This window comes from Pleurodeles waltl, chromosome 10, assembly GCF_031143425.1.
Source record: "Pleurodeles waltl isolate 20211129_DDA chromosome 10, aPleWal1.hap1.20221129, whole genome shotgun sequence".
Classification (NCBI taxonomy): domain Eukaryota; kingdom Metazoa; phylum Chordata; class Amphibia; order Caudata; family Salamandridae; genus Pleurodeles; species Pleurodeles waltl.
Window position 1 is genome coordinate 21,291,529 of NC_090449.1, and position 25,813 is coordinate 21,317,341.

Here is a 25,813-nt window from a genome sequence, read left to right on the forward strand (position 1 = left end):
TTCTTCTGAGAGGATCCTGGAGCATTGAGCTCTCAGTTTTTCTGAGTTTTTCTTCAGAAAAATCCCTAAAAATAGTGTTTTTCCTGTTTACTCGACAGATAACATCTTTTGTCTGAGTTTGGCAGTCTTTTCTGACAGAAAATGCCATCTCTTTTTGTAAAATGTCCTTCTTGTGGGAAGAAGAAAGCCCAGTCAGACCCACACTCTCTGTGTATTGTCTGCCTGCCACAGAGTCACTGTCCTGACACCTGCAAGTATTGTAAGAAGATGTCAAGGAGGACTCTCAAAGACAGAGAGAAAATCAGGCTGCATGGGCTTCAGGAGAGGAAAAAGTCAACAGCCTCTTCACTTCCCAGGCCTCCAACAGAAGGAATGGCCAGATCGACGTCGACAGGTAGGATTGTGCCTGTTTGTTCTCCATCGACGTCATCGTTGCCACCGTCTCACCGGCATAAATCGCCGTCGACGGTGTCCAGACCGACGTCGAGGGACAAAGCGTCGAAGCATGGACAGCAAAGGGGTACATCTCCGTCGACGGCAGGCCGCCGTTCGGCGTCAAGCCATCTCCGGCGCTCCCGTTCGCCGTCGACAACGTCTCGCCCCTTGGCGTCGAAGGATAAGACGTCAAAAACGCCACAACGGCATTAACATCCGCCGTCGACCACTCGCCACTCGACGTCGAGGCACACAACGGCGAGTAGGTCCAGATCCCGCGATCGACGCTCGGCGTAGAGACATTCAACGTCAAGGCCTTCGACATCAAGACCTTCGACGTCGAGAACAGACCAGCCATCGCAACTTTCGACGTCGAGGATACAATCGACGTCGACACAACCTTCAGCTGTGTCACAGGCAGTAGAGCCAGCGGATAAAGCTCCCTCACCGGTGGTCTCTATACGGAGTGCATCATCCCATTCCAGAGCGGGCTCATCGGGGCATGTTTCTCCCATCACTCTATCACCTAGATGGTTAGAGAGCCTGAATAGACCGGCAGCATCCCCGGATTCCCAATACTCTAGGATGTATTCGCCTACTGCCTCATTACCTAGAACGCCATCGCCTACAGCTAGAGCAGGACGGGCTCGTTCTGCTCCTCGTCAGCCGACCACAAGACCTGCACACTCTGCTACAGCTTCTCGTAGCAGGTCTCGTTCCCGAAGGAGAACCAGGTCGCGAACACCACACAGAAGATCACTCTCTTGGTCTTCTTCAGGATCGTCTGTTGGGCGCTACTCCCCCACACTGACAGATTCTCCACCTGCTAGGATCTCACCGGTGGATGATATCACCACTTTTAATGAGGTTCTTTTAAGGGGAGCGCAGAAACTAAATATTGAGGTACCGGAGCCGGCCACCTCATCCTCAGTTATCTTTGAGACTCTACAACACAGATCGGTCTCGAGAAAACTGCTGCCACTAGTACCGGGTTTGCTGCAACCTACTATGGACACCTTTCTGACTCCAGCCACTCTCAAGTCTGCCCCGGCTAGGATTCAAAAGAAGTACAAAGCTCCGGAGCAAGATCCTTTATTCCTGCGGAAGGATCCGCCACCGGACTCTGTTATCTTAGCCGCAGCCAGAAAAACACACTCTGTGGCATCATCTTCCACAGTCCCCCCGGATAAGGAGAGCAGACACCTAGACTCCCTGGGGAGAAAGATGTGCGGTACGGCGGCATCTGCTATGAAGGTCTCCAGCGCCTCAGCACTTCTGGGCAGATATGACCGCTCTCTGTGGGACTCACTCCACAGATTTACAGAGAAGTTGCCCAGGGAAGATAGACAGGACTTCCAGGAAATCTTGCAGGAAGGGGGCCTAGTATCTAACCAGGTCATCAGCGCGGCGGCGGACGGGGCGGATTTGGCTGCGCATGGGTATGCGCACGGAATCTGCGCTAGGAGGTCTTCCTGGCTACGGCTCACTGGTCTGAAACAGGAAGCACAACAACGTATTTTAAACCTCCCATTCAGCGGGAATTCGTTGTTCGGTACCCACGCGGATGAAGAGATGGCCCGAATGAAAACAGAGGTGGACACTATGAGGGCAGTGGGCCTGGAACGTAAGAAAGACTTCAGGCTGAGGTACAGGCCGTACGACAGACGCCCATTCCAGCAGAGGGTTCAAACCCCTCACTGGTCTCAGAGGCCACAGCAACGACAGGGGCGTCCCCTGTTTCAGGCGCGTAGACCCACAAGAGACCGAGGGGCAAGTAGACCTCAACAGTCTACAGCAAAGACACCAACAAAGCAATGAAGCATTGCTTCCCTCAGCACTGTGCACCACTCCGGTGGGGGGAAGTATTACGCATCATCTTCACGAGTGGCACTCCATCACAAAAGACAAATGGGTGCTCAATATTGTCGAACATGGCTATTCTCTTCTTTTCAAAAAACCTCCTCCACACTTGCCACCAGCAAGATGTTTTCCTTCTCATCTCAGTCTGCTACGCAATGAAGTTCTTGCACTCCTACAAAAGAAAGCTGTAGAAAAGGTTCCACCGGCACAAAGAGGAAAAGGGGTGTACTCCCGTTACTTTCTGGTGGCGAAAAAGGGTCAACAGGGCATCTTCAGGCCAATTCTGGACTTACGGCTCCTGAACAAGTACATAAGAAAACAGAAGTTCAGGATGCTAGCCCTTCACCAGATTGTTCCGCAACTGCATCAGGGAGACTGGATGTGCTCCATCGACCTACAGGATGCATATTTTCAGATCCCAATAGCATCCAAACATCGGAAATTCTTACGTTTCCAAATAGCGTCACAACACTACCAATTCAGAGTCCTACCATTCGGCCTGAAGTCTGCACCCCGAGTCTTTTCAAAATGTGTAGCAGTAGTAGCGGCACATCTTCGAAGACAAAAAATATTCGTCTACCCCTACCTGGACGACTGATTATTGAAGGCTTCCTCTCCGGATCAGGCGAGAAAACATCGAGACATTGTACTAAGAACTTTCGAGTCTCTAGGTCTTCAAATCAACCACAACAAGTCAACCCTGATTCCAACACAAAACCTCCACTACCTGGGAGCTATACTAAACACAGAGCTCCAAAGAGTGTATCCTTCGGAGGAACGACTTTTATCGATCCACAGGAAGTGTCAACAACTATTAAAAGCCGATGCACCTACTGCTCGTCAGGTGACATCGCTTCTGGGCTCCATGGCTTCATGCATCTTCATTGTCCCGAACGCCAGGCTACACATGAGGCCCCTTCAGGAGGCATTAGAGAACAACTGGAGCCAAAAGACTGGTCGCTGGGACGACAGAGTGCGACTACCAGCAGCGGCTTTTCAATCACTACAATGGTGGATGCACAGACCTCACCTGTCGATAGGTTCTCTGTTTCACCAGACAATTCCAGCCGACACTCTGGTAACGGATGCGTCTCTTCAGGGTTGGGGTGCTCATCTGGGTTCCTTCCAAGCCCAGGGTCTGTGGTCCGACAAGGAAAAGAACTATCACATAAATCTACTGGAGCTCAGAGCGGTCCATCTGGCTCTCAAATCTTTCTCTCCATTGGTTCAGGGGAAATCTCTCCTAATTCAGACAGACAATACAACCACAATGTATTATCTGAACAAACAAGGGGGAACAAGATCACTACCTCTATCTCGAGAGTCCCAAACGATATGGCATTGGCTCCTGGCCAGGGGAATGTCTATCACAGCGGTACACCTGCCAGGTCAGCAAAACGTAGAGGCAGATTTCCTGAGCAGACATCTAGAAGACGCGCACGACTGGGTCCTACACGACGAAGTCGCCGAGGACATCTTCGGTCAATGGGGTCGACCCCAGTTGGATCTCTTTGCAGACGAAGTAAACAAAAAATGCCCAGACTTCGCATCCAGGTTCTGCCGTCCGGGATCTCAAGGGAATGCCCTGTTGATCAACTGGTCAGGGATATTTCTCTACGCCTTTCCACCGATTCCCCTCATAACGGCAGTAATCAACAAACTTTACAAATCCAGAACCAGAATGATTCTGATAGCGCCACAATGGCCCCGCCAATTCTGGTACACGGATCTACTCAACTTATCGGAAAAACCTCACAGGAGGTTGCCGTGCAGACCGGATCTCCTGAGCAGAATGGAAGGCAGAATCCTACATCCCAACCTTCCCTCTCTGAGCTTGACAGCATGGCTCCTGAATTCCTGCAGTATGGGCACCTAGGGCTCTCACAGGAGTGCATGAACATCTTGAAAGAGTCAAAACGACCTTCCACGCGGCGTTCTTACGCTTTTAAGTGGAAGAGATTTTACATCTGGTGCTCTCAACAAGGTATAAGCCCCATACGAGCTCAGGAGGATGTCATACTGTCCTATTTGCTTCATCTGGCGAAGTCTGGTCTGCAGGTATCATCTATTAAGGTACATTTGTCGGCAATTACAGCTTATCGTAAGTCGCCTTCTCAGGAATCCTTCTTTACGATACCTGTAGTCAAGGATTTCTTAGAAGGCTTGAAAAAGGTTTTTCCTCCCATTCAGAGACCTTCTCCTCCATGGGAACTGAATGTAGTCCTGTCAAAACTTATGGGCCCTCCCTTTGAACCTATCCACAAGGCCTCTTTACAGCACCTTACGTGGAAGACGGCTTTTCTGGTGGCCATTACTTCAGCGAGGAGGGTCAGCGAAATTCAGGCTCTGTCTTGCAGAGAACCGTACACGGTTTTTCACGATAATAGAGTGGTTCTGCGAACTCACCCATCTTTCCTTCCGAAGGTGGTGTCAGAATTCCATATCAATCAGACTATGGTGGTCATTCTGACCCTGGCGGTCTTTGACCGCCAGGGCGGAGGACCGCGGGAGCACCGCCTACAGGCCGGCGGTGCTCCAATGGGGATTCCGACCGCGACGGTAAAGCCGCGGTCGGACCGGCACCACTGGCGGGCTCCCGCCAGTGTACCGCCGCCCCATTGAATCCTCCACGGCGGCGCAGCTTGCTGCACCGCCGCGGGGATTCCGACCCCCCCTACCGCCATCCAGATCCCGGCGGTCCGACCGCTGGGATCCGGATGGCGGTAGGGGGGGTCGCGGGGCCCCTGGGGGCCCCTGCAGTGCCCATGCCACTGGCATGGGCATTGCAGGGGCCCCCGTAAGAGGGCCCCTACATGTATTTCACTGTCTGCTGCGCAGACAGTGAAATACGCGACGGGTGCAACTGCACCCGTCGCACAGCTTCCACTCCGCCGGCTCGATTCCGAGCCGGCTTCATCGTGGAAGCCTCTTTCCCGCTGGGCTGGCGGGCGGTCTGAAGGCGACCGCCCGCCAGCCCAGCGGGAAAGTCAGAATGACCGCCGCGGTCTTTCGACCGCGGAACGGTAATCTGACGGCGGGACTTTGGCGGGCGGCGGAGGTCAGAATGAGGGCCTATATCTTTACCGATTTTCTTTCCCAATCCGGAGACTCCGGCTGAGAAAGCATTGCATTCTTTAGACTTGAAAAGAGAGCTGAAATTCTATTTGGACAAAACAAAACCGATTAGACATTCTAACCATTTGTTTCTGAATTATGGTCATTTAAGAAAAGGAGAGGCAGCGTCTAAACGAACGATATCAAGATGGATTGTGTCTTGTATTGTTAACACTTACCAGCTGGCTAATAAGCAATTACTGGCTAGGCCAAAAGCGCATTCCACAAGGGGAAAAGCGGCTACTGCTGCCCTCCTTAACAATGTACCAATTTCCGAGATTTGTAAGGCTGCTACATGGAAGTCTGTGCATACCTTTACTAAGCATTACTGTTTAGACTCGGATGCAAGAGTGGATGCCCAGGTGGGGCAGGCCTCTCTTAGAAATCTATTTGCATGAATATGTATTCTTTCCTGCACTTCTTTCAGACAGTCCGCAGAGTCTAGGGATGGGCTTGCTAATCTATTCAATGTTTATGACTATTGATGAGGATCCCCTGGAAGAGAAGGATAAGTTACTTACCTGTAAATCCTAGTTCTCTTCCAGGGGTATCCTCATCAAAGTCATAAACAACCCACCCTCCTCCCCGGACTCAAGTCTCCTAGAAGTGCAGGACAGATTATCTTTCTGATCAGTTACACAGATTGTCACCGTAAAAAAGTACTGACCTAACTGTGAACCAACTGTCACCTTCCCTTCACCCCTGAGGCATGGTGGGATACTGGAGGTGCTCAGGGTCTTAAAGGCACGGTGCCAAAGTTTTTATGGTTCTCCTGTGTTAACCTGCATGCAGCCTATTGGCTAAGAATGCTTCATTGTTTTTCAATGCAGTTTTTTCTATTTTTTCTCTAGAGTTTGCTACTGCTTACTTCCCTAAGCCTAGTTTTAGGAGCTTGGGTACATATTTATGCTCTATTGTAGTATTTAATTTAAAAAAAAAAAAAAAACTTCATAGAAATAAAGCATTTTAGCCTGTTTTTAACATGATAGCCTGCATGACTGTTTGTTACACATGTATAATATGTGTATATTTTATATATGCTCCGGGGTCCCCGCACAAGGGCGGGAATATTCAATGTTTATGACTTTGATGAGGATACCCCTGGAAGAGAACTAGGATTTACAGGTAAGTAACTTATCCTTCTACGAACTCACCCATCTTTCCTTCCAAAGGTGGTGTCAGAATTCCATATCAATCAGACCATATCTTTACCGACTTTCTTTCCCAATCCGGAGACTCCGGCAGAGAAAGCATTGCACTCCTTAGACTTGAAAAGAGTGCTGAAATTTTATCTGGATAAGACAAAATCGATTAGACACTCTAACGCTTGTTTGTAAACTATGGTCATTTGAGGACAGGAGAGGCAGCATCTAAGCGAACAATATCAAGATGGATAGTTTCTTGTATTGTTAATACTTACCAGCTAGCTAATAAACAATTACTAGCGCATTCCACAAGGGGAAAAGCGGCTACTGCTGCCCTCCTTAACAATGTTCCGATATCTGAGATTTGTAAGGCTGCTACTTGGAAGTCTGTCCATACGTTTACTAGACACTACTGTTTAGACTCAGATGCAAGAGGTGCTCAGGGTCTTAAAGGCACGGTGCCAAAGTTTTTATGGTTCTCCTGTGTTAACCTGCATGCAGCCTATTGGCTAAAAATGCTCCATTGTTTTTCAATGCAGTTTTTTCTCTTTTTCTCTAGAGTTTACTGCTGCTTACTTCCCTAAGCCCAGTTTTGGGGGCTTGGGTAGATATTTATTCTCTATTGTAATTTTATAATATAAAAAAAAAAAAAAGAAAAAAAAGAACTTCATAGAAATAAAGCATTTTAGCCTGTTTTAACATTATAGCCTGCATTGCTGTTTTACACATGTATAATATGTGTGTATTTTATATATGCTCCGGGGTCCCCGCACGGGGCGGGAATATTCAATGTTTATGACTTTGATGAGGATACCCCTGGAAGAGAACTAGGATTTACAGGTAAGTAACTTATCCTTATGCGATATCGTGCTTTGGTTTTAAAGTCATTGTAGACTGTTACTGTTAAAAAGCTTACCTAACCCCACCGTGGTATCTATGAACGTAAATACAGATGATCATGAATGATAAATATTTTGGACCAGCCTACTGCTCATAGGTGTACCTTGATTGACTTCTCAGTCTCTAACTCATTGCTAGGGGAAACGCGATTGCTGACAGCAAAAACATAAACATTATTTCAACTGGACACGTTCTTATGTTTTTTTTATGGGAGGAAGCAGTTGGATAGGGAAAGAGAGAACGTATCCTTAGAGCTCTGATAACACGAACACTCATTGTTTTACTTCCTGCAGGGGAACTAGAAGTGCTCCGGCTGCGCTGTGATGCCCTCTGTCAGGAGAAAGCTGAACTTGTGACCCTTCTGAAGAAGCGTGAGGCTGAGCTGAACAGGTACAATCCTCCACTGCCCATTCTTCTGCGCCATTGGACGGTTATGAGCAATGTTATCAGTGATTGGTTCGTCTTCATCCTGTCTTTTTTTTATTATCCCTAGTTCATAGACAGAACTTTAGCTGTCCGTTGTTGAAAGATATGTTGTTTTTTGATACTTTAACATATAATTAGAGTGTTAGAGTTGCCTTTGAGTCAGCGCACTTAAAACCATTGGCTTTTTGTACTCTTCTTTTTCCAGCCACTAGCTTGGGACATTGTCAGGCTCGTTCTAGTTTCTTGCCTGTCACCCACTACCTAGATAGGCTCAGGGATGGTTAGCGCTCTAACCTCATTCTATCAGCTGTTTGTTTGGCCTTCCACCTTCTTCTTCGGATTCCTTGCTTTTCTGTGAATGAGGGAATTAATATAGTCTATCCTGCTTCTCCCTCCCTCAGCTTTTTGTACCTGTATTAATGCTCACGTCATCTCACGCATAGGTTAATATTAATTCCCATTTGAAAATGTTTTTGGGCTGTCTTAGAGTACTGCGCTAGTAATACAGTACAATAAAACAACATTCTAAGATGGCTGTCTTTGAATTCTTTTTGTTGTGCTTAATGAGAATATCATGTGATGGACGACCATCTTTAAATGTTTTTGTTATACTTTATCACAAAACCATTCCAAAATTGCTGTAGGTGCATGCTTATGTGTACACTCGAACTGAAGCCTTATTGGATGGCAAACACAAGCAGTCAATAATTTTTGTTCTCCTGCACAGGATCTCCATTGCAAATCATAAGCACGAAATTATCCCACCTGTATGTAGAGTCCTGCATCACTTTTAATAAGAAGTAATTTTGTTCACTTGTTGTTAAAAACGTCCAACTATCTAATTTAAAACAATTTAGCAGCTCATTAAAATGACATGTTGTCCAATTCCAATGAGTCAAAAACAAAAAACCTTAAAAAAAATAGTTAAAATAAAGAAAAAAAATAAAGAAGTCACCAGACAAACTAGGTGACAAGAAAAAGCAAATAATACAGTATTGAATCATTCATAGATTCATTTGCTTAAATCATTCCACGTCATCAAAGTGGGAATCCCACAGTACCATTATAAAGCAGTATGCAAGAACTATAATAGGCTATAATGGCAGTAGGCTATCCGTTTAATAGCCCATTTATGTCCTTTTTGAAAAGGACCAAACTTGATCTATGTAAAGGGAGTCTCCCTGAGCTCTGCTCAGTTTTGTTTCCTATAAATTCTATTTTTCTGCATCTACACTGTCTGAGTCTTCCAAGTAGGGTTTGTTTCCTTCCTCCAAGTTCTGTGGGAAGAACAGGCTGAATGTGGATGACCCACACAGAGACTGTCTCTATTGACTTTACCCACAACATCAGGTAAAGTAGTGTAAAATTTGCCGCACCTTCTCTTCGAAAACGTTGAGAGAGGGAAGTTAACTTCTGTGGCTGCAGAAGTCCAGATCCCAAAGATCCAGCACTTCAGATGAGGACAATGATTCAACTGTAAGGCCCCATAAAAGGTCAGGATCCTCTGACCAAGGGTTTTCTGTGGAGAGAAGGAAGTAGTTGAAGTCTCAGCACAAAGACCCTCACAAAAAAGAGAAAATTCCTCTTATCTCTGCAGGGTCGGCCTCATCCCAACCATCCACTCCATCTCTGAATCAACACTGCTCTACCTCATCTGAACCTTCGACACCGAGGTCAAAAATCCCTCTTACAGTCCCCGCGACGACAACACCACCGTCGACATTAATGTCGAGACCACAGCTACCATCTCGTTGACGAGGGCGTCATCGTCCAGAACATCGGATGACAGCTATTACTGCTCCCTTATAGTTCACTAAGGTATTTGCCTCTAAGACACCTTCGACATTAGATTTGACATCTCCACCACAGCCGAAGAGGAAGATACCATTGACGAAGCCAACGACAACAAAGACATCATCTATGATGGCTGCACCACTGTTGACACTCTCACAATTGATGGCCCCACCGTCGACGACAGCAACACTGTCAACAATAGCACTGTCATTGGCCACAGTCGCCAGGAGGAATTCTGCCTTCAACGTCACATTTCACATTTGCACCATCTGCTACATCTACACATCTACTACTATAGAAATCACAAAAATAACAAAGACTGCTTTGCACACTGGGGTAACCTCTCCAAGCAAAGTTTCAGCTTTGTTTCTGAGCCATCTGTTAGACTGGGATGAGTCTGAAGATGAGGGACCTTTTGGGGACGCACACAGTCCCTCAGAAGTTCAAGTGAAGCATCAAGAGGATGACGACCAACAATGCCATGAGTCTTATCACATCCCACATAGCAAACACTATGAGTATCCCTAGCCTAGACAAAATGTCATGCAAATGATTCTAGATTTGCAGGTCATTCTGCAAGCTTACAGAAGAAGGTTTCCAGACTCTAACCAAGAATCACAGCCAAAGCGATCCCAGGCTGTTTCTCCTGCCACACCAAGAAACATCCCTCCACCACCAACACCCACGTTCACACCAGCCTCACCCATTGCCGCACCTCCTAGGGAGCATGACGCTTCTAATGAAGATGAAAGGGAAGAGAGAGAAATCTCTGGTCGACAACAACCGCAGGACGAATAGGACAACTACTTGGTCCCTACTCCATCTCCTCCACCTCCTAACCCCTCAGACTCTCCCCCTGAGGACATTGGGGGTTTCCACAACTTAATGGACCGAGCTGCAGCATGTTTCCACCTACCAACCTTCGTTACACAGTCAGACTTTTTTCATAATGATTTTAAAGAGTAGGCTGGAAAATCAGTGAGAGCCATCCCCATCATAGATTACATCTGGAGTGAAGGGCTTACAATCTTGAAAAATCCAGCCACTGGACCCTCCAGTTCTACTTTGCATGGATACAAAATATAAGGCCACAGAGGATTCCCGTGCTTATCTCATTGGCCACCCTAAGCCTGACTCTGTTGTCTCTGAGGCAGCTCAAAGATGTTCAGAAAACCCTTCTATTCCCATATCTGCGCCAACAGATATGGAAGGCAGACGTCTGGACAATGTGGGGAAGAGGTTTTCTCTCATGTCTGCCTTTACCGTTTGTGCATCCAACACTCTTGCAATCCTAGGGTGTTATGACTGCCAGATGTAGTCAGATATCAACAGCTTGCTCTATCGCATTCCTGAGGACAGGATGTCTGAAGTGAAGAACATACTGCAGGAGGGTGAGCGTACTTTATCAGAAATTATCAATTGTGCTCTCAACTTCGCCTCCACAGGTTTCTGCCAATTAGTCAGAGCAGCAGTTTTAAGGTGCCAGGGTTGGCTAAAGGACACATGTTTTAGACCGGAGGTCTAATAAAATATCTTGGGCATGGCCTTCAATGGCAAAACATTGAGAAGCACATTGACGAGGCCTCACTAGCAATAAAAACAGACATTGACACTGGCAGGAGTCACTGCACTGTTCAGTTCAAGAAACTGTCTTTTCGAGGTGCCAGAGGGAGAGGTTTCTCTTCTTACAGAGGTGGATACCAAATACTCCAACAATTTCAAACTCAGTCTCAGTAAAGGCCCTCCTACCATCATGCTTATCGCCAGCCATCCTCAGCAGCCTACAATAAGCAAACTTCATGCTGAAAGCAACCCCCTCAGGGTAGAGATACAGGCTGCAGACAATGACCTCCATCAGGTACCGGCTACACCCACTCCTTCTATCCATATGGGAGCGAATATCTCAAACTGCCACTCGAAAGAGATAACATTAGACTAATGGGGTGATGGATCTAGTAAATTACGGGTATACTTTAGAGTTTGCGCAAAGATCACCAGCCCATCCTCCGAAAGGAGCTCACCCAGCCCGTCTTCACTTACTGAGGAAAGAGGCATTGATAATGCTTTCCAAAGGTGTGATAGAGAAGGTTCCCCCTCATCAAAGAGAATTAGGATTTTACTCCCATTTATTCCTGGTGCGAAAAAAGACAGTGGAATGGAGGCCCTTACTGGACCTCAGGAAAATGAACACATTTCTGTGCAAACAGTAAGATTACTTTATCTGACATCCTTCATCTTCCAGACAGCGGAGAGTACATGACATCATTGGACTTTCAGGATGCTTACTTCCACATTCTCATTCATCCCAAACATTGCAAATACCTCCACTTCACCGTAGCTAGAACCCATTATTAGTTCAAAGTCCTTCCTTTGGGACTAAAGTCAGTCCTTCGCGTTTTCAAGAAATGTCTTGCCCCGTTGGTGACTACACTTCGCAAACAAGGTCATCACATATTTCCCTATTTAGATGATTGGCTGCTGAAAGCTTCATCACCAAAACAAGCATCCCAAGCCACCAGGGCCTGCCTCTCACTATTTTGCAGACTAGGCCTCACTGTAAGCTACCAAAAATCCTCCACCATGCCAGCTCAAAGGATAACCTTCCTGGGTGCCAACCTTGACACAATCAAGAGCAAAGCTTACTTGTCAGAAGACTAAACTACTAAGACTATCCAGTCTGGCTCTACAAATCTCCAAAAGATAGTCAGTTTCTGTAAGATTATTCAAGTTGCTCATGTGGATGATCTCCTCTGCAGGAAACCTAGTGCTGTTAGCATGACTAAAGAAGAGACCGTTACAAGAGGAGTTTCAGAAGCAATAGATCCAGTCACAAGGCTCCTTCGAAGACTTGATCAGCATTACACCAAGGATGGTAGAAACCCTAGCATGGTAATCTTGCATAGATCATATTTCTAAAGACCTGAGATTCCTGATTCCAGTTCCAGACTTTGTCATCATGACTGATGCTTCCCTCGGGGGTTGGGGCGGAGATCCAAAGGAAATGGTTCAAGCATCAAAAACTAATGCACATCAGTTGTCTGGACCTAAAAACGATATTTCTCACACTACAAGCTTTTTTAACCACAAATAACTGGCTCCTCTGTGCTGGTCTGTACAGACAACACGACCAGCATGTATTTCATCAACGAACAGGGAAGAACCTGGGCTCTACCTCTTTCTCAAGAAGCCCAAGCTCTTTGGGATTGGCTTACAATTCATAAAATGTCTCTACAAGCCGAAAACATGTCAGGGATGAACAGCACTTAAGCAGATGTTCTCGGTATAACAGAGGACAGTTGCCAAGTGGAAACTGGATCAACTATAAGTAGGCAAGATTTTCTCACAGTGGGGCAAGCCAGCGTTGGATCTTTTTGCGACAGACAACACAAAATGCCAGGTCTATGCAAGTCGGTACCCGCCCCCAGGGTCCTGGGGGAATGCCCTTTCTGTGCGATGGTCTGGAATTTATGTATATGCTTTTCCCTCCCTTCCCATTACTTCCGAGGATTCTCAGGAAGATGAAAACAGAGTACTGTTAACTCATCCTGATAGCCCCCAAGTGGCCCAGACGACAATGGTTTATGGAGCGTATTCTCCTGTCCGTGACCAAATCCATCCATCTTCCAAAGAAACTAACAATTCTAACGAGGAACAACGGCCAAGTTTTACACCTGAAGCCAGCCTCTCTCCAGTTGCACGCATGGCTCTTGAGTTCTGTGAGTTGCAAAACTTGACTATCAATCAGGAATTCAGAGATATATTATACAGAGCACAAGCAGAGAGTACAAACAAAATTTAAAGGCTAAAGTGGAAAAGATTCTGACCTTAGTGCCATGAGAAAAACATGCACCCGTTTAAAGCCTCTCCTGCGCAGATCATACTTTATTTTCTTTCACTAGCCAACTCAGCCCTTGTTCCTGCATCAAATAAAGTTCATCTTGCTGCAATTTCTAGGTACAGACGTTCCACACAAACCACATCTCTCTGCTCCACAAGACTCATTAAACAATTCATGAAAGAGCTATTCAGAACTTTCCCACTGGTACGAACACCTTCCCCGGAATGGCATCTCAACGTGGGCCTCTTCCAATTAATGAAATCTCCTTTCGAACCAATTCATAATAATAAACTGAAGTTCCTCATATGGAAGATCGCTATACTACCCGCTCTCACATCTGCCAGAAGAGGCAGTGAGATACGGGCCTTCACAATCCTAGAGACCTTTCTGAGGCTCATTCCAAAGGTTTCTTCCCAAGTTCACTTCAATGAACCTATCATACTTCAGACATTTTTTCCCAATCCTACCACACCGGCTGAAAGGACTCTCTTTAGACACTAAATAGTGTCTCAAGTTCTACCTCCACTGTACTAAACGGATTCGCAAAACAAACCATATAGTCAAGGTATTAGAAATGGGGTCTCTAGTTGGCAGTCGGTTTGCACCCTGTCCAAGTAGGTACCCCCACTCTAGTCAGGTTAAGGGAGATACCCGCTCAGATAACCCCTTCTCACCCCTTGATAGCTTGGCAGAAGCAGTCCAGCTTGTCTCAGAAGCAATGTGTAAAGCATTTGCACATAACACACAGTATTGAGTGAAAACACTACAAACAGACACCCCACCAGTTTTAGAAAAATAGCCAATATTTATCTATATAAAACAAGACCAAATACAATAAAAGCCCAACATACAGTAACAAAAATATGAATTCCACAAGATTTACTAAAAAATACAGTTCCTTGAAGTCAATAGCTCCAGCTGAGGCTATCATGGCGTCGTGAGCAACAAAGCTAACAGTTCAGGCCGGCTGTGGTGTTGCGGGCCAACTACGGTGTTGGGAAGACCTGCAAACAGTACCTTGAATTTGCAGGGTGTTGTGATCCTCGCGGTGAGCTCCGGATAGCGGCATCACTGTTGTCACGGTGTCAGTTCCAGAGTCGGTGCGGGAGTCGTTGGGCCCTTGAAGTACACACACGTTGCGGATCGAACTCTGGGCTGATTAAGTCAGGTGCGCCGGCGTGGATGGCGTCGGGGCTACGATGTGAAGCGGGACAATGCGACATGCGGTGCCCACAGGTCACGGTGCAAGCAGCGGCTCTGTGACGGCATCCAGCTGCGTCGGTGAGATCAGGGCTCCAGTGTGGAGCAGAGCGGTGTGAAGTGCGGTGTCCACAGGTCACTGGGCAGGCAGCACCGTCGTCGTTGCTGAAGCACTGTCGTCGGTAGGCCCAAGCCAGCGGTGCGGGACGGTGCTTTGTGATCCTCACGAGTGGTGTCCACAGGCCATGGTGCAGGCAGGATACCTGGTGACAACACAGGAGTTGATGGTGCTGGCGCCGGTGTCAGCAGGAGCGTCGTCGTCTGGGATGCCCAGGCTGCGGTGTGAGCAGGCGATGCCAGAGTGCGGGGCTCACAGGTCGCGGTGGAATCATCCAATGATGGCGTCGGGGAGACCAGGGTCGCGGTGAGAAGCGGGGCAATGCGACTCCGTGTGGCATCGGCAGGTCACAGTGCAGGCCAGCGGCGTCGTTGGTGACGTCACTGTGGTTTCTCCTCTTGAACAGCACAAAACACACAGTTCCCAGTGCTGCAGGTCGAGGAAACTGAAGTCTTTAGTGTCCCGGAGACTTCCAAAAGGAGGCAAGCTCTACTCCAAGCCCTTGGAGAATTTTCTTAAGCAGAACACAAAGCAAAGTTCACCCTTTGCACTCTTTTCAGGCAGAAGCAGCAACTGCAGGCCTGTCCAGCAAAGCAACACAGCAAAGGGACAATACTCCTCCTTCAGTTCTTCAGCTCGTCTCCTGGGCAGAGGTTCCTCTTGGTTCCAGAAAGATTCTAAAAGTCTGGGGTTTTGGGTCTTCATCTTATACCCAGTTCTGCCTTTGACGTTGGCAAACTTTAAAGCAAAGTTTCAAGTGTTTGCAAGATCCTTCCTTGTCCAGGCCAGGCCCCAGACACTCACCAGGGGGTCGGAGACAACATTGTGTGAGGGCAGGCACAGTACTTTCAGGTGTGAGTGACTACTCCTCCCCTCCAGCACTGATGGTTAATCAAGATTTGCAGGCTTCACCCCAGCCCCCTTTGTGTCACTGTCTAGAGGAGAGTTGTGAACAGCCCAACTGTCAAACTGACCCAGATGGGGAATCCACAAACAGGAAGAGTCACAGAATGGATTAAGCAAGAAAATTCCTACTTTCTAAAAGTGGCATTTTCAAACTAGCAATCTAAAAAACAATTTTACTAAAAGATGTATTTTTAATTTGTGAGCTCAGAGTCCCTAAACTTCACATTTTTATCTGCTCTCAAAGAGAATCTGCGCTTTAAGGATATTTAAAGGCAGTCCCCATGTTAACCTATGAGAGATAGGCCTTGCACAGTGAAAAACAAATTTGGCAGTATTTCACTGTTAGGACATATAACACACAACAGTATATGCCCTACCTTAAACATACACTGCACCCTCCCCTTGGGGCTACTTAGGGCCTACCTTAGGGATGCCTTATATGTAGTAAAAGGGAAAGTTTAGGCCTGGCAAGTGGGTACACTTGCCAAGTCGAATTGGCAGTTCAAAACTGCACACACAGACACTGCAGTGGCAGGTCTGAGCCATGTTTACAGGGCTACTAATGTGGGTGGCACAACCAGTGCTGCAGGCCCACTATTAGCATTTGATTTACAGGCCCTGGGCACCTCTGGTGCACTTTACTACGGACTTACCAGTAAATCAAATATGCTAATCATGGCTAAACCAATCAACAGTACACTTTACACAGATTGCATATGCACTTTAGCACTGGTTAGCAGTGGTAAAATGCCCAGAGTCCTAAAGCCAACAAAAACAAGTCAGAAAAAATAGGAGGAAGAAGGCAAAAAGGCTGGGGATGACCCTGCAAAAAGGGCCATTTCCAACACAAGGGCATAAGGGGACTGCATTAATGAAAACCACAACAGCATGTAGAATCTCAGCAACAATTCAGTTTTACCATTCTAAGGCTGGCAAACCCCTGCCAAAAAAATCTGAGGCACATTCCACAAGAGCAGTATCCACTTCAGCTGCTCTTTTCACAGGCATCCCACTGGACAAATATGCTGAGCTGCCACATGGAAGAGCACCCACTTGTTCATGCAGCACTACTGCTTAGAGTCAACACAACGCAGTGACTCAGTCATGGGACAGGCTGTGTTACACCATTTATTCCAATAAGGTGAGCCTCTTTAAAAAGAAGTTTTATTCATATTAATTCTGATGCTTTTTCAGTCAGCTGTATATTGCCGCTTTCTTGTTCTATTAATGTTTATTGATCTAAATGTTCAGATATGAATGGTTATAATTTCAAATGTATGTCTAGATACATATAAATGGGTATGTCGTACTGGCTATTATGAAAATGTTTTGCTTTATCCACCATCTTCTAAGAGTACTTCAGTTGCCTACAATACTATTTGCTATTTTGATTTAAGCATCTGAATCTATGAAAGATCCAATACTGGGTAAAAAAATTAGTTACTTACCTGTAACTGCAGTTATCCAGTATTGGTATCTTTCATAGATTCACATGTGATTATCCCTACTCCCCTGAGAGGCTCCCCTTATAATTAAGGATGTTAGTCCCACTTGTGTTCGAAAATCTGAGGGAATCAACCTCTCTTGGGGTATTCTAGTGGGTGCTAGCACCTAATTGGTAATTGTTCACGCTTGTTCCTCTTTTAAAAAAGGACATAGATAGGCTATGCGGCCTACTGCCATTATAGCCTATTAAAGTTCTTGCATAGTACTTTATTATGGTACCATGGAACTCCCACTTTGACAACGGGGAATTATTCAAGCATGTAAATCTATGAAAGATACCGATACTGAATAACTGCAGTTACAGATAAGCAGCTCATTTACTTCTTTCACAAACCCTTTTCAAAGGAAATAAGGGGAACAGTTAGGGAGATGTCACCATATAGGCTGCAGTTTTTAAACTGCAGCTTTAAAGACATCCCACCCAATCCTCCAGTATCCAATGACGTCCTGTCTGTGGTAGCTGCACCCATTTTTATATAAACAGAGACACAGGATGCTACTACATGCACCATTCAAATCCTTATTCTTTCCACTGGGGAGGAGGGATGGTTGCTTATGATTTTATTGGAGATCCCCTTAAAACAAAACTAGCATTACAGTTAAATATCTTGTCCTTCTCCTTCAGGGGTTCTCCATTGGTTTTCATTAGCACTGAACAGAATAGCAACCTACTAAGGATGGTGGAAGGAAAGAAACAGAAACAAGACTGATTAAAGAAGTCCTCAAAGAGGCTTAACCTATTCGGGCATCAAACAGCAGCGTGTTGTAAATATATGCACAGACCTCCATGAAGCTGCCTTACAGATTTAGAGATTGGTGATATTTCTTGGTAATACAGTAGTCAATGCATTACCCCTAGTAGAATGAGCACTTAGTCTCTTGTTTAGTCTTATCTGTGTCTGGACAATTACATTTTACAACTAGATAAACCCTCCAAAATCTGCCTGTCAAATCCATACATTATGGTCCTCATTACAAGTGACCAAGTTAATTGTGTTATTTCACATTGCAATTATGAGTTGCCTGATAAATATCACCTGCTGATATTTATTAGGGGAAAAATGTCCGATATTGACCTGAGCTTGAGACTTTTTGTGTGCTAAGCAACAACTTCCATATGTTATTCCCTAAAAACTACTAATAGTGTAATATTTATTGCACAAGTTAAATTTTGACCCAGCATCATCAGATTTTGTTGGTTCTGATAAATATCACAGTGTTTACTGCGCTGAAGTAATGGAGCCCTCAGTGTCCAGTTTGTTTCTTAAGTTTGACTTGCACATACAGCATGTGGTTTTGACCTTAGAAAAGGAGTTACTTATACAAAGACTTTCATTTGATGACATTTACTGCACAAAGTGCATATTCCAAGGCTGGAATGCTAGTATGTTTATGCACATCTGCAAACGTACATATTTCTGGATATTTTCAAACACCACACAAAGTATCTTGCAGTGTGCTGTGCTCCTATCAGAACATACCTCTTCATATAACACACTACTTTTGCCACCAGTAAATATTTTGCATCCTGAACAAGAAGAAGAACAGGACCTAGACGATCCATTTGTTCTGACTTACAGCCCAGGCCTTTTAAAAGGCAAGTGTCAGAGCGTAAAGACATCTTTCTCCCCTCATGAAGATTACCAACGTGATCCTCACCAGTACTATCACAATCATCCATGTTACAGGGATGAGTTCCTTATGACTGGTCTCCTGTGACTGATAGTGCAACACTTACGATTACAAACCACAGGGATATCATGAACTACCAATTTTTCAAATACTAGTGGGCTTATCCAAGACTTGGAATATACGATGGTGTTAATATAAAAGATTTCCTACAAGAACCTCTGAACCACTCTTCTCCACCAACCACCACCTCAGCCTACTACATCACTGCACATTAGTCTCCTCAAACACCACATGCGAAGCACTGCCACCTCAAACGACATCCCAGCTGCACCCTTCATGCCATCTTGGCCCTGACCAGCCCAAACAATAACTGACATTGATGATCCAGATTATGATTCAGAGGAGGGTGAATTAAGAGATGACCCTTAACCTCATGGGTGTTAATAGGAGAACTACATAGAACCTGTGAAATAGCCAGACATGCCTCTCAACCTCTCCTGTGAACTCACTGCCAGACAATATTGCTAGACTCCACAACCCCTGATAACCAATTGAGAAACTAATAAATATATTTTCGTGTGCCATTTGTTCATTGCCTTAAGCATTTCGGAAGCACAAATAGAGGATAAAATATATTGATGTAGGAGTTATACCCATGTCAAATAATTGGGTTTGCAGGATTCCTTTCTTTGTTTTACTGTTTTCCCCGGGCTTGCAGCTCATATCTTACTTACAGAGGCTTTCTATTTTTCGTGGACGTTAATGATGGAAACTTTGCCTCCTTCCACGAAGGCACCTCTGACACCACTAATGCCTGTTTCTGCCATGTCACTTTCGGACATATTAACTACTAAGCCTGTCCTTCCTAAACACAAGTCACCAAGTAAGGTTTTACCATTTCCGCCTGCACATCTACTTGTCAATGACATTTTAGATGAAGGCCCATTTGGAGTGGCACACAGCCCATCTGAGGTGCATAATAAGAGTCAAGAAGAAGATAATGATGAAGAATATTATGCAGATCAGTGTTATGTATGCAACGAACACTATGATGAACAAGACTCTAATCATGGTCAACCTCAGCAGCAGGAACAGTCAGTCCAGTTACCACTGGAATTAGTCTCTGGTCTCCACCATATGCTCAACGATTATTATAAGCGGTTCCAAGATCCAACTGCAGCTGACCCTTCATCACAGCTGAAAATACCTTTTCAGTCTACAAACACCAATTCAACTACCTTGCACATTACAACTACTAGCGACCCCTTTAACATCACTGTCTAACACATTGGTGGACCTTCCGGTTGATGATCTGCAGAACTCGGATGCAGAAGAAGAGGAGGGTGAGACACAGAACTGCCTTCCATAGCCATTGAATGTGACGATTACTTGCTACCTACACCATCTTCTCCTGCTCCATCACCGGTGGATTCACCGCCTGATAATATGGGTGGTTTTCATACCATGATGAAGAGGGCAGCCAAGAGGTTCCATCTTCCTTTGACCACCAAACAAACTGATTGCTTCCTTTATGATTTTAAGGAAGCCATGAAGTAATCTATATGACCTGTTCCAACTGTGGATTTTATTTGGCAGGAGGGAATCAAAACATGAAAAATCATGTTAAAGTTGTCAGCAGTAAAGCCTAGACTAGACAGAAAGTACATAGCACCAGATGATTCACCTGCATGTCTAGTTGGTCACCCCAAAATGGATTCCATCATCTCTCAAGCGCCCCAGCGACACTTAAAAAACCTTTCACCCCCATCGCAACACTGCCATATAGGGGTGGACATCACCTAGATAACATCAGCAAATGTTTCTCCAGCATGGCAGCCATGACAGTCAGAGCAGCCAACTTTCTGGCAATCCTAGAAAGGTTCGACAGACAAATGTGGTCTGATATGGCTCAAAACATAGATCTCTTGTCGGAAGAAGCAAAGATTGACACCAAGAGGATTCTCCAAGAGGGAAAAATGGCTTCTTTGGAGATAATAGACTGTGCAATAGATATCTCCTCAACGGGTTTCAGATAATTAGCCAGAGTGGCAGTGCTAAGAAGACAAGGCTGGTTGAAAGCAACATCATTCTAACCAGAAATTCAAAGCAAGATCTTAGATATGCCATACGATTGTGAAACATGGTTCAGCAAGCGTATTGATGTTGCTCTGCAGGCATTCAAGACTGATAGAGACATGGCCAACTCTCTAGGAACCTTACAAATGAAACACCAACCCTTTCCGGAAGCGAGGGGCAGAGGCTCATTCTCTTATAGAGGAGCATTTCAAACCTATAAACCACTTTTCCAGCCCTTCGAGAGCCAATATCGTTCACAGTACACCCAACAATACAGGCAACAACCTTGAGCAGCATATAAAAAACAGCAACAGGGAAACAACCTCCCAGAGGCTGAGACACTGCCAGAAAGCAGTGACATGATGCCGGTTGCCCCAACTCTTTCAGAAAATAACTTGGGGGTCGTATTCGTATATCAAACTACCTTCATCAGGGTCCCACATAACAACAAATGGGTGCTGGACATCATAGCTTGAGGTCACACACTCAAATTCACCAACAAATTGCCGAATCTCTTCCCAAAGGGAACACCACCTCCCCATATAAAACACCTCTTGCTAGAAATATCCACCATGGTAGCAAAAGGAGCCATCAAAGAAGTCCAGAAAACTGAGAAGGGAATTGGTTTCTACTCCTGTTTCTTCCTGATAAGGAGAAAATCAGGAGACTGGCGCCCTATCAGACCTTCAGAAGCTCAACACGTACTTAAAAATTAGTCCTTTCGCATGGTCACCCTACAAGATATTTTACACCTTCTCAATCATGTGGACCACTTGACTGCTCTAGATCTTCAGGACGCATATTTCTATGTCCCAATTCATCCAAAGCATTAAAAGTACTTAGGATTCAAGGCAGCCGGGACCCACTACCAGTTCAGGGTCCTCCCCTTTGGGCTAAAATCAGCCCTATGTATATTTACCAAGTGTCAGGCAGGAAGTGCAGGTATTCTCATACCTGGATGATTAGTTAAAAAAGCTCCAATGTCTCTCCAAGCCACAACAAATAAAAACACTCTGCCTTAACCTTTTCAAGAACCTGGGTCTCACAGTAAACAAGCAAAGATCATCTTGCATCCCAACAATGTAGCTGACGTTCCTAGGTGTAGCCCCAGAAACTACTCAAAACAAAGCATTTTTCTCAGAGATGACAATCCAGGATTCATCAGTTATCTGAAAAGCTCAGTATAAAAAAGTCAGTTTCAGTTTGACTGTAGAAATAACTCCTAAGTATGACATCCTCTTCCGCCCTCTAATCCCAAACTGCAGACTGCACATGCGCCCATTGCAGGAAGAACTAGACAAGCAATGGATACAGTTTCAAGGGTCGTTGGACGACATCATTCAGATTACCCCAAGCATGGTAACATCAATGCAGTGGTGGGCTCGGAGGAGAAACATTGCCAAGGGGTTGTCCTTTCTCACCCAGGTCTCATACTTTGTCATAACTACAGACGCGTCATTGAAGGGTTGGGGCGCTCATCTCCAAGACTTATCCATCAGCGGGAAATGGAGCACGTCTGAAAAGAAATCCCAAACCAATCTACTGGAACTCAGAGCCATAGAGTTTGCTCAGTTAGTGTTCCTTACCACAATAGAATGCTCACCAGTACTAATCCGAACAGACAACACCACCAGCATGCATTACATCAACAAACAAGGATGAACCAGATCACCAGCCCTATCACAACAGGCGCAGGCAGTCTGGATGTGCGCACTACTGAATTAGATAATTCTCAAGGTAGAACACATGCCTGGAGCAACCAACCGTTGGCGGACAAATTAAGCAGGACAACTCCCTGCTGTCACTAATGGGAGCTCAATCAGCAAACCCTGGACACCCATCTTCGATTTGTTTGGGACCAACAGTGACCGAAAATGCCAATATTACGCAAGTTGGCATCCCCAAAAGGGGCCATTCGGCAATGCGTTTTGCTATAAGATGGTTGAAAAGCCTTGCACATGCTTTCCCCTGATTCATTTGACACCAATGATCCTCAACGAAATGAAAAGAGAACCATGCTGAATGATTCTCATTGCTCCCAGAACGTCTGCTTCTGTCGGAACAGACATACATTCAACTGGAGCCCATTCCAACATTGCTGATGATGAGCAACAGCCAGATACTCCATCCAAATCCGACTTTGCTTCATTTGTCACCTGGGTCCTGAATTAAAGGAATTTGTGAACTTGAATAGCGTGACAGACTGCAGAGAGATCCTAGCAAAGGCCAGGGCTAACACCAACAATAAAACATATAAAGTCAATTGGAAACATTCCTGCATGTGGTGCCAGGAGAAAAGTGTGTATCTAATTTCTTCAAATCCGGAACAGATCCTACCATACCTTTTACATTTGGCAAAAACTGTTCTCTCACATTCATCCATTAGAGTATATCTTGCAGCGATATCCCGTTTTAGGAGAACCTTGCAAATGAGACGTCAGCCTTTCGGGGAGATAGGAGCAGAGGTCCGTTCTCTTATACAGGAGTATTTCAAACCTATAAACCACATTTCCAGTCCTTCCAGAGCTCACTCCCCTTCCCTGTGGTCAACAAGACCCATTAAACAATTCCTTAAAGGACTGTTTAGGGTGTTCCTTCCTGTGACTGAACCTCCTCCTGCTTGGCATCTCAATGTAGTGCTGACCCAATTAATGAAACATCCATTTGCGCTAATCCACAAAGCAGAAATAAAATATCTAACATAGAAGACGGCATTACTTCTGGCACCAATTTCAGCAATAAGGGTTAGTTTCATACAAGCATTTACCATAAAACATCCATTCCTTCAATTTAAACAGAACAGCGTCATATTAAGGACCAACCAGGTTTATTCTAAAAATCCTTTCCGAGTTTATACTTAACACACCCATAATATTACAAACTTTCTGTCCCAATCCCAAACCTCAGACAATGGCAGAAAATCCCTACATGCTTTGGACGTTAAGAGTTGTATCACATTTTATTTGCACAGAACCAGACAGTTGTGCAAAACTGATACCCTGCGGGACTTTACGAAGGGGATTTCCAGTGACAAAACAAACCATAGTGAGATGGATAGCAACATCCATCTAATTTTGCCACACACAGGCATGCAGACCCTTAACACGTAAAATTAAGGTACACTCCACTAGAGCCATCTCAACTAACACGCCTCTTTTTGCTGGTGTGCCTCTTCAACAGATATGCTGAGAGACAGCATTGCTTAGCAGGCACACCTTTATGCAGCATTACTGCAAGGATTCAGCTGACAAAACTGATGCGGCTGTCGGACAGGCAGTATTATGCCATCTATTTCAATAAGGTGAGCCAATTCCATCTTCCCACCTGCCACAATATGCTTATGATATTATTTGCAATTACTAACTGCTGACTATTCTGATTCACGCATATGAATCTATGAAAGATCTTATACTGGAGAAGAAAATAAATCACTTACCTGTAACTGTACTTCTCCAGTATTGGTATATTCCTTAGATTCACATGCGACCCACCCTCCTTCCCATAGAGGCCTCGCTTACTGCTGTCCAGTGTACATCTCACTTGTGCGGAAAATCTGAGAGACTGGAGTCTCTGTGTTAAAGGTTCTAAGATTGTTGTTGCCTGATTGGCTGGACTTAGGGTTTTTTTAAGTGATGCTGATAAGCTATTGAAGTGAATGTTTTTTAACATTAACTTCTATGTAAGTTTTTCATTACTGCTTTCTATTGTACCATGGGACTCCCACTTCAACGAAGGGGAATGGTTCACGCATGTGCATCAATGAAAGATCCAGGTACTGGTGAACTACAGTTACAGGTAAGTAACTTATTTTCTTTTAGATCCTGATGCTAATTTTCAATCCTTGACCCCAGGAAAGACATGTAACCCTGGGTCTAAAGTTTGACTCAGAAGCCAGTTCCCTCTTATGAGAAAAATGCAGAAGAGGAAAGAGAGAGAGAAACAGATGGCATCTCACTAGTGTGGTTTAAGTGTCTCAGACAGGTAAATCTCATAATGCCAAAGTGCGCACACTCCCAGTATGACACGGATATCCTATGTAAAGGATAAATGAGAGTGATAAAATGAGCAACCAAATGTGACTGCTCATACAGAATACTCCATTCTCCAGGACTTTCCAGGTCTTGCAAGAGGAATTCCTGTAGCAAGCCGAAGGAGTACCAGGAATCCCTTATGCAACTAGGAGAACTTGGAGAGTGATGGAAGGGGCCATGTTGTTTTGGAGAATGTTGAGACAGGAGAGCGCTAAGGGTGCCGGTAGTCATTCAGACAGCACACACTTTTGCCTGGTTTTTATGGATCAAATCTGTTTATTATTAGTTTAAGATGCAAGAAACATTACACAGCTGTGCGCCTACAACCTCACGAGCCTGCAGCGTATAGCATCATCTGTCAAATAGCCCCAAAAAGTAGCTCCAGTAAAGAAGGCTATATAGCCAGAGCTTAATACATTCTTGTCCCTCCTCCATCAATTAACCACAAACCAGAAGGAAAGCCATAAAAGTCTGATGGCTCGCCGAAAAGAAAAGACAGAGAATAGAAGGAAAAATCGAATACAACGAGAACAAAATAAAGCAACACAACCCCTCACAGCTATACTCAGCCATGCACCTTCCTGCGCCCACCCGAACCTCACCCCCCCTTCCATTAGAAGCCACCCCACATGACTCCCCCCCCCATGCCCTACTACCTCTGCCCCGATCAAGCATCGCCAAGCAACCTCAGTACCTTCAGATATACGGGGCATGTATGTTCATTAAATTCAGCGGATAGAATCTGGATAAAGGGTCTCCACAGCTCAGCCATTTCATCTGCCCTCTGACTGGCAGCTAAAGTTAGTTCCTCCATCGTCCGAATATACCAGAG

General features: G+C 45.3%; 1 protein-coding gene across 3 annotated transcripts in view; it reads left to right on the forward strand.

Annotated features, from left to right (window-relative positions):
* The window catches only part of LOC138260940 (uncharacterized), a 771,875-nt gene that overhangs the window by 388,318 nt on the left and 357,744 nt on the right, over nt 1-25,813 (forward strand). For all 3 annotated transcript variants that reach the window (XM_069209481.1, XM_069209479.1, XM_069209480.1), the window contains exon 4: nt 7,748-7,844. In XM_069209481.1, coding sequence (XP_069065582.1) covers nt 7,748-7,844 — 97 coding nt within the window. The remainder of the gene's footprint in view (nt 1-7,747; nt 7,845-25,813) is intronic.